The sequence below is a fragment of the Branchiostoma floridae genome, chromosome 10 (genome assembly GCF_000003815.2).
Source record: "Branchiostoma floridae strain S238N-H82 chromosome 10, Bfl_VNyyK, whole genome shotgun sequence".
Classification (NCBI taxonomy): domain Eukaryota; kingdom Metazoa; phylum Chordata; class Leptocardii; order Amphioxiformes; family Branchiostomatidae; genus Branchiostoma; species Branchiostoma floridae.
Genome location: NC_049988.1, coordinates 8788106 through 8802365, shown reverse-complemented (window position 1 = coordinate 8802365; position 14260 = coordinate 8788106). Strand labels below are relative to the sequence as shown.

The window sequence follows — 14260 nt, the reverse complement described above, 5'->3', positions numbered from 1 at the left end:
GAAACAGTTTATGCGGACGGAGCGCCTGTGAGGTAGCAAGTGTGAGGTAGCAAGCATAATCAGCTCAGGAACTACAGGTTCCGGGTTTGATTCCTGCCATGTCAACGATCTTGTACCCTTGGAAAAGACACTTCACACGACTTTCCCCACTTCACTCAGGTGAAAATGAGTTTTGTTTAGGGACTCCCTCAGATAGGACGTTAAATGGAGGTCCCACGTTTGAGGAGAGCCACACCTCACATACATGAAAGAACCCACCACATGTGTGCACCTTTGGAAAAATTAAGGGGCATGCCCTGGTATGCAATGGTGTAAATCCTTCTGCCTGGAGTTATTGTTTCACTTCATGATCAGATCACCCAAATGGAGGCCTGGCGACCCTCCATCTCATATCAGCCATACAGTGCTTTACATCTTTCACCCAGGCTCCAGGAAGAATAACAGAGATCCAAACCAAACCAAATCAAACCCAACCTAGTAACAATCATGTCTGAGTATGTACCTGACTGCAGACATTTCTGTCAGAAAGTACATGTATAACTTTTCTTTCAGATAACAAGTCTGACTTTCACAGCTTATCTTGTACAAAGCATTGTGTTCATTTTTTTATGTGTTGATATGCACCATATGCCTGGAGCAAAATAAATGAATAAAACATAACAGTCAGTAATGTAACTGCATTATTATGAGGAAACAGTGTTGTAAGTGACAAAAATGAGCTTTTAGTCTGAAACTCACAGCAAGCTATTGAAGAACCCTCCTTGTTTCTTCAATTACTCCCAGTTTCCAGATTGCTATTATGCTGACAATCGTTTGTACAATGCTGACGATCAGTAAATCGGTAGCAATCAGATAACCGTGCACACCAGGGTGGTTCTGCAATGGCAGCTAAGTAAGAAGCACTTCACTTTTGGCTTAATGGACTCAAACCCCGCATTCAATGTAGTGGAACTAATGTCACTCGCTCAGTCCATACCCTGCTGACATCTTGATTTGAAGAGGTTCCGTCAATGTGATTTTCTCAATTACTTGTGGACGTTTATGTAGAATGTGCTGTGCAAGTCATATTTATCCCAGCAGATAGATGTCTGTCAGTATAAACATTAGTACAGAAAGATTGTTTAGGGTTTTGTGAAATAACAGTTATATATAGGCAAGGCACAGACTTTGTTGATGTTGTGTGGCAATAGGTTTTATTCCTCTGTTTTTTCTATGTTGTCAAGTTATATTTTGTGATCCTACCCATGAACTTTGCTCATTCTTGCACAACCCTCTAACAATACATATCAGCCCAGATAGCTTAACTTGAATGTGTTTCTTTGTTTTCCCCAGACGGTTGTTTCTGACTGTTCCTTTGTTGCATCGTTGGGTATCAGTGCTGCATACGAGAGAAGATTTAAGAAGAAACTTATCACAAGGTTTGTCATAGTCCTCTGCAAAGTAGTTATCAGATTGTCATTATACCAAAACATTTAATCATGATGTTGAAGTCTTTCCCCACCAAATGGTGCATTGGGCGGTGCATTTTTGCATCCCTGGGCCACACAGTGCTTGTTGTGCAATCACTACAACAGGGGGCTAGTCCACTAAAATGTAGTGGTGTTTGTGTTATACCTACCATATCATTTTCCCAAATGCTGAGTGCCAAGCAGAGAAACCAGCATGTACGATTTTTTAAGTCCTTGGTATGACTCGATTGGGTGTCACACTTACGACCTACCAACTGCAAGGCGAACACTCTACCCACTTGGCCATTGCACCAGTCATAAAGGGAAGGATTCATGAAGGATTTCTTATTCGCACCAACATTGTATTATATTTGTTAATCTGGTACTTATCAGCACTTTGAATATCATTTAACATTTTTGGACCATACTTTCAGCATCATCTACCCACAGAACAAGCGAGGAGAGCCACAGTACAATCCTTGTGGGAAGTACATGGTCAAACTCAACATCAATGGGGTGCACAGAAAAGTAAGTCACCTCCTGCAGTTCTGTCATGTCTCAGTAGGTGGTATTATTACCTTGTGTACAGTGCTGTTAAGACACCAAAAGAAAGACCATGAAGTTGACATGTGTTAGACAAGACTAGGCAACATTAAAAAAACCTGGAGTCGCCTTTTACCAAATGTTGTATGGGGTATTTTGTAGAATAAGATTTCCGAAAGGTTTTAGCTTAATTATAGTTAAAGTTTGCAATTTGACAAAAATAGCATGTCATTGACTAAAACATGAATGATTCACTTTGCAAAGCAAAGCCAGCTTTTAGATTAAATTAGCCATTGCCAGCATAAGTGACCGGAAAGATATGTTTTTCCAGGTGATAATAGACGACTTCCTGCCCATGGACCAGTATGGAGAACTGCTGTGTTCCTTCTCCAACAACAGGAACGAACTCTGGGTCTCGCTCCTGGAGAAGGCCTACATGAAGGTAGGTTCAATATCAATTATGTGTCTCTTAAATTGTGTTATTCTGTAATGTTACCAGTACATCCAGTTCTTTTCATTGGTGGATGATTTATCATGTTTTGTTGTTGTCTTCAGGTTATGGGTGGCTATGACTTTCCAGGCTCAAATTCGGTAAGTCAATCACAATAAACTTTCAAGAAGTTGAATTTTTTATTCACCTTATTACGAATTCTTTTGATGATTTTAGTCAATCCTTCATTGAAGGTGATGATGCACAAAATTTTGATTCATTGAAATGCTTTAAAACCCCAAACAATTAGAGATTAATTGTTCTTTAAAGATCCATGTTTTGTCTGTCTCTAGAATATATAATTGATCATCATACATGTAGTACATTATATTATGAAATCTGTAGTGGTCATAGAGCCTTTACAAATCTTTTACGTAACTCTATGACATATATATCATCTTTCTGTTCCTCTCCAGAACATTGACCTCCATGCACTGACAGGCTGGATTCCGGAGAGGGTTCCCATCAGGCAAGGCTCCGAGGACTTCAACAAGAACGGAGTCTTCAACATGATGAGGTCACGCTTCCACAAGGGGGAGTGTCTCATCACTGTGGCAACAGGTAACACTAACAGTCGCACGGTATCATGTATTAAAGAGTTTTTCAGCCCTTCCGAGCACCTTCATCTTCTTGTTTATACCAGTATCTGTAGGTGAGACAAGAAGGACTAAAACCACTATTCAATGGGTTATGTGTGCATACAATGGGCAATGTAACTGTACCTTTTTGGCTTATTTTGCCGCCTGTAAAGTTTGCACATTTCTCTCGTATTACATTTTTTTCTATTTGCCTTATGCATGGCCATAAAAGAAAGAGTGCACCTCTAGAAAGAGATACCTTGGGGACAGCCATAAAATGGGTAGGATGGAAGCCCCAGCCAGTTAACTAGCTAGGATGACACTTCACTAAACAATTATTAAGTGCACATATCAAACCTGTCCAAGAGGACCACTAAGAAACCAATAAGATCTGCTCTTTCAGGACAGGTTATTATAGATGCTCGTGTCAATGGGAAAGATTATCTAATGGACCACCAAAAGTGGTCGCATTGGCCAGGAGGTCTTTATATTGAGATGGTTACTTGCACATGTTATAAACATATCTGTTCAGAGCTTGTGTACTGTATGTTCCAGGTGAGATCAGTAAGGCAGATGAGGACAGGACAGGACTGGTGTGTACACATGCCTACGCACTATTGGACATCAGGGAACACAAGGTCAGGGTCATGTCATAAGACAAATATTTCTACCGAATGTCAGCATATTGTTAATGCCAAATCTATGAATTCATTAAGCATATTAAGAATTTGTTGAAAATAGTAATTATATAGAGCAAGTGCTAGTAGGTAGGGATCAGCAATAGAATTGTATGCAAGTATGTACAAAGTATTTGAAAGAAAGAAACTGGTTGAGCACTTTCTTGTCCCATGTGGTTTTCATTTGCATCTTACAATCTAAATTTTAAAGCAGTTTGCTGTATGCTGTAAGAGCAGAATGTCCAAAATTTTATTGTGGGTGACTTGGCAGGGCTATGACGCTCACCAGTTGAGTAAACATATTAAAGGTTAATGATGTATACTTCAAGTAATTTAAATTTCTTTGTATTTTGATCAGGGTCTTAAGATGATCCAGCTGAAGAACCCTTGGAGCCACCTGAGGTGGAAGGGGCGTTTCTCAGAGCAGGACAGCGAGAGGTGGACACCTGAGCTACAGAAGGCCTTCAACTACGATGTCAGGACTGCACAGTCTTATGACAATGGTCTCACCTAACATCATGTTTGTTTCTATAGCATGTTCAGAACATCATTAATGTCTCAAGAACTTTTGTCAATTGAAACACTGTCTGGACTGTTTTTATAACATAAATGGTATCAGAACATTTCGTCACCTGGACAGTTTAGCCTCTAGGAATCAGGATAGCCTAGTACTAGATCTACATGTATGACAACTCCTGTCATGGTTGTGGCTATCGTTCAGGTTAGGGTTACAATTAGGAACTTTGTGTTGAGTCAAGGTTGAAGTTAGACTGTTAGAGTAAATGTTAGTCTTGGTGTGAAATGTCTATTTCCAGTACATGTAAACCATCCTAGGAATGGTGCCAAATTGTCCTGAATGACTATTATTTATAATTATTAGTAATGATTTAAGTTCTAACTTTATGTATGATTCATTCATATAAAGTATAATTGTTACAAGAAAACTTACATTGTATTGTATCCTATGTCTTTTGTATGTTTTTCACCTGTATCTGCATATTATGTTGTAGGAGTGTTCTGGATTGACTATGACTCCCTGTGTCACTTCTTTGATGTCATCTACATCAACTGGAACCCTGAGATGTTCAGGTTCACCACATGCATGCACGAGTGAGTAAAACCTTCAGACATCTTAAACATTGTTTTCTTCAAGCTACAAATGTGACACTATACTATAACAACTACAGACAGTGGAGAATTCTGGGAACCTGGGGAATTCTGGCATAAGCCAGAATTCTGGGAATTTGAGCCAGAAAATTCTCCAGAATTCTGCCAGAATTGGCCTTGTTCCTGGAGACATCTAATTGCAATCTACATATTAATTACCTTTCAATATACCAAACTTTCAAATTTTAATTCATTTGGTTAATCGATTTTCAAATGATTAAGGTTTGTCTGGAATTAATCTGGAAGTCCAAAATTAATCTGGAGGGTGTTTTAGGTACTTTAGTCACTTAATGAATCTTTCTACATTTAACTATTATATCTCTTTCAGTGTTTGGTTGGCCAAAGAAGGCCCTAAGAAGGACCTGTACTCCCTGGGAGATAATCCCCAGTACAGACTGGAGGTTAAAGGACCCAAGGGTGGAGCAGCAGTGTGGGTCTTACTGACCAGGCACATCACGGACAAGGTAATGGAACACCATCAGCACTTTAACCCTTTAGTGCAGTGTCATAGGCCAATTATTGCAAAGTCTAGTTATGATTAACTGTACCCCCATTCAAGGCTACAATTAGGGTGTGTTTTGATTATTTTTTTAAATCATTGACTTACAATACATGTCAACAGTATTACTAGTATTTTTCAGGAAGGATAGCTGCAACAGTTACACTTACTCAGTTACCTATGATAATTTTTCAGGATGACTTTGCTGTGAACAAGGAATACATCACTAACCTGGTGTACAAGACTGGAGGAAGGAAAGTTTTCTATCCAAGTACGTTCATTCTTGCAATGACACTGACTTATATTACACATATTGACACTGAGGGGGGTACGGACACTACAGGGGGATACCGACACTAAAGTGGGTACAGAAACTACTGTCAGAACAAACACCTGCGGACGATACAGGGGGAACTGACACTACTGGGGAAAAAGCCACTACAAGGACATACAGACACTACAGGAGCTAGCAACTGCAGGGGCTTGCGACAGTATAGGAGTAAAGAAACTAAAAGGGGTACACACACTGCCGGGATACAGAAAATACAGGGGGTACAGACACTACAGGGTCTACTGACACTACAGGTGGAATAGGCACTACGTACATGGACACTATTGGGACAGTAGTGGGTACAGACACGACGGGCGCAGACACTACACCAAAACAGATGCTACATATGTGTACTGTACAGGCATTAGACTTTTAGAGGGACTATGGACATTACAGGGGTATGGACACTACAGGTCTGGCAGATATATGAATCCAAAGGGAGGCAGAACCTATCAGGCTGAGCTTATATCATTAAAATGATGATCACATTTTGTCAAACATTTGTTTATATTATGTAACTGACCATAAACCTTTATTGTTTCTCCCAGATGACCCCAGGCCTTACATTGATGGAGTGAGAATCAACAGTCCACATTATCTATGCAAAATCTCAGTCAAGGATCCTGGCATCTCCCTGTACACACTGGTCATTTCACAATATGAGAAGAGCAATAATATCTACTACACACTGAGGGTAAGCTTCTTCTACATGATTGTACATGTAACGCCAGTTCACTTTTATCTGTCGGGTAACCTATATCCATTTTGTTGGTGACAGCGCATTAGGGGATATCAAGTCGACAGATAAAATATTTTGAAAACACTGAAATTTGAAACCATTGTCCATCGACTTGATATCCCTAAATACCCTGATTCTAAAAACAACAAACGTAGGTTACCAAACAAATAGAGGTAAAAATTAACATTATGTGGTGAAGATATTTCATTATGTAATCAGTGTTTTCATATCCTTCAACTGTTACAATCCTTGCCACATCTGTCAATGCCCATTTCCTTTTTTATAGTCATTGGCCCACCCAGACCACTACAGGGGGTGCTAGTACACTTGATGATGATGATTATGATGATGTTGAGTTACAATGTAGTGTAGTGTGATCAACGTCATCTGTGCTATTTTCACCCATCTTTTCATGTTCTAGCTGTATTTCTATTTACAGATAACTGTTTTCTTTCCAGATATACTCCACTTGTGAATTCAACCTCACCAAAGTGCCAGAGCCATACAAACTCGAGAAAACTGTAAGTTCTTCTTTTTGTTGTTTGTTCATCATCATCAATGACGTCACATTAGGTTCAGTGTATCCAGCTGTGGCATCAGTCTGATGTGGACTATAAAGTCTGGTGTGGTACGTAGAAGGGCAGTTATACCTGCTATACAGGTACAGAAGACTACTATTAGTACAATTATAGTAGTCAAGCATGATTATATGATGTGATGCAATTTTCCCTGCATAGATGAGACCATGGCAAGAAGGCTTTAGACCATATCTAGCACAAAAATTTGTTTAACAATCCATTGTCATAGGGATTATTGTAGTTGTATTGGATGATGGAAAGTAGAAGGCATTCAGTGCAGGAGGTTATGGTTACAACCCAGCCACCTGCCCAAATGGCAGTCTACTAAAATGCTTGCAGATAGATGTGCAAAGTTTAGGTGTGACCAGTCATTCAGTGTAATATAACCAGCTGCTGTCGTGCTGCGTGCCTGCGAAGCTGGTGTGTTAGGCCGAAGGGCGGTTATACCGGCTGTATAGATTCAGATACAGACACAGATACATACAAACTGGGATGTCTTACTTGTTTTGTTTTGTTGTTGTGTTTAGGTGAGTGGACAGTGGAAGGGGTCCAGTGCAGGAGGCTGTGGTAACAACCCAGCCACCTACCCCAACAACCCAGTCTTCCAGTTTACACTACAGAACAGTGCCAACAACAACCATGTTCTACTGGAGCTGAAAGGACCCAAGTAAGGGTTGTCTTTTAGTTGATGCATTATTGTATAATCAACCCGCTCCCTGCCATTTGGCACCAAATTTACTTTGGTTGCTGGGAGAAAGCTGAAATCAATGCATTTCTGATCATGAAGGGTATGTATTAGGGACACCAGCAAATTATATTTTTCTACAATCCTCACGGTTGGTAACATGTTTGCTGTCCTTAGACTGCTGATGTTGTTACTCCAACAATTGGCTACAGTAATTGAGAGTGGGTATTGCAAAACATCAGAAGTCATTTCCTTTGCTGACGGAACAGCCTAAACGTATTTCCCCAAATATTGTCAGAGTTCCATACATATAGTGTTTCTCATCAATTAGTCAGTAGAAAAAGGGATAGGTTGAATACCTGCATGAAATTTACATGACAACTTACCCCTACAAAGTTTGTGTGTTCAATGTCAGTTTGTTGGTAAGTGACCATTATGAGGATGTATGTATAATATACATCAGTGTATTTGAGTTGAATTTTTTTATGTATTTCCAGGCAGTACAATGTAGGGTTTGATGTGAAGTCTGTCCTGTATTTCCAGGCAGTACAGTGTAGGGTTTGATGTGAAGTTTGTCCTATATTTCCAGGCAGTCCAGTGTAGGGTTTGATGTGAAGTTTGTCCTGTATTTCCAGGCAGTACAGTGTAGGGTTTGATGTGAAGTTTGTCCTGTATTTCCAGGCAGTACAATGTAGGGTTTGATGTGAAGTTTGTCCTGTATTTCCAGGCAGTACAGTGTAGGGTTTGATGTGAAGTTTGTCCTGTATTTCCAGGCAGTACAGTGTAAGGTTTGATGTGAAGTTTGTCCTATATTTCCAGGCAGTACAGTGTAGGGTTTGATGTGAAGTTTGTCCTGTATTTCCAGGCAGTACAGTGTAGGGTTTGATGTGAAGTTTGTCCTGTATTTCCAGGCAGTACAATGTAGGGTTTGATGTGAAGTTTGTCCTGTATTTCCAGGCAGTACAGTGTAGGGTTTGATGTGAAGTTTGTCCTGTATTTCCAGGCAGTACAGTGTAGGGTTTGATGTGAAGTTTGTCCTGTATTTCCAGGCAGTACAGTGTAGGGTTTGATGTGAAGTTTGTCCTATATTTCCAGGCAGTACAGTGTAGGGTTTGATGTGAAGTTTGTCCTGTATTTCCAGGCAGTACAGTGTAGGGTTTGATGTGAAGTTTGTCCTGTATTTCCAGGCAGTACAGCGTAGGGTTTGATGTGAAGACAGTCACACTGACTGGAGATGCAGACTCGCCAGGTGCCTTCCAGAAAGCTGCTTCAGGGGACTTCAGGTGAGAAACTCTTCTACAGAGCCTACACACCTGCGATCCTTAGAATCATGACGGAACTTGTATTAATCCAATGAAGACATGTCTATGATTATCCAGCTTGTATTATGTTTATTACACCCTGGTTTTATGCTTGTCAGGTATTATGTAGCTGTCCATGGTGCTGATTTTCAGTTATGTTAGTGAAAACAACCGTTTTGGTATTGAATAATACAATATCTTTATGACAAAGACATACTGCAGAAGAGACCACTAAAATCTTTACCAGTCATGTCCTTGGTGCTGAACTCCAACTATGTTGTTATAACATAAACTTCCAGGTGTAGGTATTGAACATACTGTATCCATTTGACAAAGGTATAAAGATGTATTTCTTTAATAATCACAACAATCTCTTTGTCGTATGTCTTTAATACTGATTTTTACCTTGTTGATACTGTCCTTGGTGCTAATTTTCTGCCATGTTGTAAACTGTGCTTTCCCTGTCCTTGGTGCTGATTTCAACCTTGTTCTTAAAGCACATACTCCTTGGTGAAAGGTAGTGAATGAACCTAAAGCAGTACTTTCTAATAGATCACAATGACGTTTTTTTCAGACATGGCTACTGTGTGTTGGAGTTGGAAAACGTCCCGGGTGGAACCTACAACCTCATCCCCTGTACCTTTCGTGCCGGACAGGAGGGGCCATTTCTCCTCACTGTGTCCTCGTCATGTCCCTTCACAGTCGCACAGATCAAATAACAACAGATCATCCCACATGCAGGGGTTATGGAGTAATGCTGGTTCACCTTTAACTGAGGATAACCTATATTCATGGTTTGTAAGAAAAACGTATCTAGGGATATGAAGTCGACGGACGGTGGTTTCAAGTCCGTAGACTTAATACTCCTAAATGTGCTGTTTTTAAAGACCACAGATAAAGGTCACCCACGGATAAAGGTGAACTAGAGTTAGATCAAGATCGTGGGAATTTAGCTTTCGAAAAGTTAAGGTCATACATGTAAACATAAATGAATTATTAGAAATTCATTATGACAATGCCTGCAACTTAACATTCAACTACAGAAACGTGCTAAAACGGCTGCTCTTTTCTCTGACTAGTGATGATAACATTCTACAACAGTGCTGAAGAGTATAACTTCAATTAGATTCTAGAAGCGTAAAAGAAGTATGTGGAAATCAAGAGCTTATAATCATCTGTAAACATTTATATGTGAAACTGTTTGCTCATTTTTTTCTATGAACTTGACTCCAAGACTTCTAGTTGCTTTTTTTTCAGTATGTGTAAAAAGAAAGGTGAAACAATGTTGACAGTCATGTAAACTCAAGTTAACATACTTAAGTTCAATGTATAAGTGTCTTAAAGTGTAAAAAAATGTATGCAGTGGTAAAAATATGTATGCAGTGGTAAATCTATCATTGTGTGCGACCTAGTATAATGCTACAGCATAAACAATCAATGTATAACTGATGACATAGCTGGCCTTATCTCCTTATCTGACTGTCTTGTCTTTACATGTAGATCTCATCTTAGCTCTGCAAAAAGCGTAGTAGAAACCAGGAGCTTTTAAATGTATCCATATACATGTACATAACCTATAAATAGAATAATGGTGTTTTTCTTATCATTATGAAAGACTAGACTTCTGTTTCTGTTTGTAGTACATTTGTATGAGATTGCTGGGGACATATTATTGTTTTGATAAATTTTGATACTTCTTTGTTCTGCCTCTAGTTTGATAGTACTTTGATCTAGTTCAGTGCAGTTTAATACATGCATGTGTTTGGACATACTAGTAGTAAGACTGGTACAAATTTTCTTACATAGACCTTGTAACTCTTCATATCATATTAAGGTGAGTCTTGTTATTATTGCAGGGATAGCGAATTGAATTGTGTAGCAAATATTGTGGTCATAATGTCAATCCTCTGCAATTTATACAAAATATCTAAATGATACCAAATGTATTCGCATCATAGAAAGTTGCATGTAAGATTTTTGTGTCTCATATTAGTTTTCTGGTGCAATAAGGTCAGCAGATATTGTCACATACAATCAAATTTATCTCCCAACTGAAAAAGTATATAATCATAGATTTCCTCTTTGAATGTAATAGACAACTGTATATACACACATTATGCTGTTGATGGCTTGTACATTTAGAATATGGTGATAAATGATTGTATGAAAAAAATATGAGATGTTTCTTGTTGTTGTTTCACCAGAAATAGATATAATTTGCTTTTCTCGCTAACATTATCTCTTCGAACTGAGGAAAATAAAGTAACGTTATATATTTGTCATTACTCATAAATTTATTTTACAGCATCGGTATAACATAGTCATGAGACATGTCAGGTAATTCACATTAGTTAATCTTTTATGGAATAATTATGTGATACGTATTGCTCATCTACGTTCTAATCATTTACAAAATGGCGTTCTTTCATTCCTGTTCAAAGCATCATTAGGCTGTGGTACCATCTCTTTTCACTGGGTGGCGCTCCCACTTGCATAACTTGGGACACGAACGGGTGTCTCCGTTTGTGATGGCGGAAGGTTTGCAGCGGAGGTAAGGATGATATAGCCGTGTGAGTTCAAACACAAATCTTAAAACAGGCTGGAAATTCATTAATTAGTGAAATTAGGTGTGTCAAAGGTCATGTATCAACGTACCTCGCAACCTGAGTCAGATCTAGACTTACACGGGTTCTTTGATTTGACCGGATAGGATGAACGGATGAAGAGTAAATATGTAAGATGACCTGTAAGAATGTTTTGAAGTAATTTGACTCGATCATCTTTAGTGAATCATCAGGGACAGCTCCTTGCCAAATCACGTCACGTGATATTCAAACTTCCAGCCACGATGCAGCAGGTTCACCAGGTGCTGCATTCTTCCCGTAGCGTGGTCCGTGGACGTGTTCGGCTCCCAAAATGTCTTAAAGATGTACGATCTGCTCACATTTTCGAGGATGTTTTCCACAAAGGCGGCTGGACAAAGCGTCTGGAACAGTGACAGTGTGGGCGGACAAAGTTTTGCGAGGAGCTTGGATGAAGCTGTTGGATTACTCCAGATGCAAACTTGGGAAGCGTGCAGTGCAGCGCCAGGCAGGTAAGCTTGAAACTTGAAATACTCTCTTGTCGTTTTTAAACATAAATGAAGCGTTTTTTTTTCGTTTTTAAAAACATTGTGGTCAGCTAAATGTTATTTCCGCCGTGCAACTTTTGTGTCTTCGGTGTTTCTTTCCCAGAATGGTTAAAAAATGAAACTGCGTGGCAAGTAAGAAACAAGAGGCGAATTCGAAAATACAATTGACGAATGCGTAACGCTTAGGGCGTGGAGAAAGTGTGCGGTTTACGACAAGAATTTCAGGCTGAGACGTCGACATAAATTTCTAACAAGTGTTTTATTGTAGCCACACATTCGTTGGAAATAGTACGTAAATGAAACGTCCCTGTCCCAGTCTCCTTCAACGGGAGGTTCGGGTCGGACACTTCATTCTGCTTCCTTCAAAACAAGTAAGTAACGTTTCAACTGTTTTTCTTCTAATGTTTAGCGTCTCAGTTGACCATTTTCGATTGTTTTTCAGAAGACAATTCATTTCTAACTGCTGGTTATTGTACTTAAGTCGGAGTTCTTATTCAAAAGACAGGTTTTGATATGCAAACAGTGGCATGCTGCTTCGGTTTCACTGTCCAGTTCTGTCTGTTTTAAGTTTTCGAGCCAACCCACGGCTGAATTTTCTCAATGTCAAACCATTACAACTTATAAGGGCAATTTTGCTGGCACTGCAGTTTTATGTTTTACAGCAAGAGTCGTGAAGGAATGCTTTTCGATATCCGTCTTATTTGCATATCAGTCCAAAGGGTTTTGATTTCAGAGGAGATGGTGTCATGGCAACGGAAACTTGTCTGCCATGTTGACAATTGTTGTTGTTGTTGTTATTCAGTGTATGTCAAAGAATCGACGGATGACCACTGACAGTTATCATCTCAGGATGTTGGTATTGAAGGCAGAAACCGTTTTACATGGATGACTCAGTCTTCATCTTCAAAAACCTCATCACCTGACGCCGACCCGGGAAGCTCGGAGCACGGTCCGCTACTCATTTCTGACCTTCTGCAGGATTCCCAACATCGCGGTAAGTGCGTATAACGTTACATGAATACTTCTGTGTTTGCTTGTATGTACCGGAATATGTGCGTGCGTGCTTAAGCTTGTAGGTGTGTGGACTTGCATATTTACATGTGTTGTCCATGTGTATGCATGCATGTATGTATGTGTTTGTGTGCTTATATGTGCTTGGGTCTTCGACTGTCAGAATGTCAAGAGCCTTAGTATGAAAAGTACATGCTTCTATATTGAAGTGTGTATGTTAGTACATTTCTATGCATACGAGTGCTTGTAATTGTATGACAATGCGCGTGTACTTGTACGTGTGTATGCTTGTGTCAAGGCGTGTATGCTTGTGTGTCGGCGCGTGCGTGTGGGTGTGAGCGCTCGCTCGCATGTGTGGGTGGGTGTCCGTGTATGCATGCGTGCTTCGTTGCTTCTGTGCATTATTCAATTTAATTTCAATGTAAATGTCGGTTTCAACCTTGGTGCATAGAACCAATCTAAATCAGCAAAAGATGGACTGAACATGGAGTAGGCGGGTTGGGGGTTCGAAGCTGTGGGACAGGACAGGAAGGAGGAGGAGGGGTGTGCAGATAGAGGACACACAGGAGAACATGTACAGCTTTTATCACCCTCCGCTTCTGTCAAGAAACAACTTTGTTTTGGAAGGTAAGTTCAACTGTGTCTCCTGGAGTTTTTGTGATGATTCGAGAGTGTACGTAAACAAAAAGGTAACTGCTGACGAGCAGTCGACTCTGAAAGAAGCGTAAACGCCTGTACGAAAGCAAATCGTATTGCATCAACTCCGACAGGGGGCGCTCGTGCGCGGTCTCTTGTTGAACCAACAATTGCGTCGGCGTGGTCGCATTGGGTAGACAAAAACGAGCGGCTTGGTTGGTACTAGTACATCCGTTTCCACTTTATATCCCCTTTCCAGTGGCCGGTAAAGAGATTCTACTAAGTGAGATTTTACTGCGATAAGGCTTTGTGCTTGAAGGGGTTCATATTACTGAAATGTTGTGTTTTAGATCGCCAGTCGGTCAAGCAGTCCGGTACGAGCTTTATGAGGATAATCAGGAGGTAGAAAGCTTTGAACTTCCCAAGGGCTCAGACCGCACCGATCAT

At 40.0% G+C, this 14260-nt stretch overlaps 2 protein-coding genes across 5 annotated transcripts in view; both read left to right on the top strand.

The window, feature by feature from the left end:
* The window catches only part of LOC118423951 (calpain-7-like), a gene marked incomplete in the record, with an annotated part of 72371 nt that extends 61721 nt beyond the window's left edge, over positions 1-10650 (top strand). Inside the window, 15 exon segments of the mRNA XM_035832281.1 lie at positions 1333-1418; positions 1883-1976; positions 2323-2433; positions 2547-2582; positions 2898-3042; positions 3615-3697; positions 4095-4239; positions 4747-4846; positions 5232-5367; positions 5598-5673; positions 6282-6427; positions 6931-6993; positions 7578-7717; positions 8923-9018; positions 9611-10650. Coding sequence (XP_035688174.1) covers positions 1333-1418; positions 1883-1976; positions 2323-2433; positions 2547-2582; positions 2898-3042; positions 3615-3697; positions 4095-4239; positions 4747-4846; positions 5232-5367; positions 5598-5673; positions 6282-6427; positions 6931-6993; positions 7578-7717; positions 8923-9018; positions 9611-9755 — 1602 coding nt within the window.
* A 1383-nt stretch (positions 10651-12033) lies between these two features.
* LOC118424399 (ly6/PLAUR domain-containing protein 6-like) overlaps positions 12034-14260 on the top strand; it is a 46009-nt gene continuing 43782 nt past the window's right edge. For 2 of the 4 annotated variants that reach the window (XM_035832951.1, XM_035832947.1), the window contains exon 1: positions 13004-13160. The gene's annotated coding sequence lies outside the window, so the exon portion shown is untranslated. Of the gene's footprint in view, positions 12131-13003; positions 13161-13628; positions 13805-14260 lie in introns of those variants that run through there. The other 2 variants (XM_035832945.1, XM_035832949.1) reach the window with 2 other exon arrangements.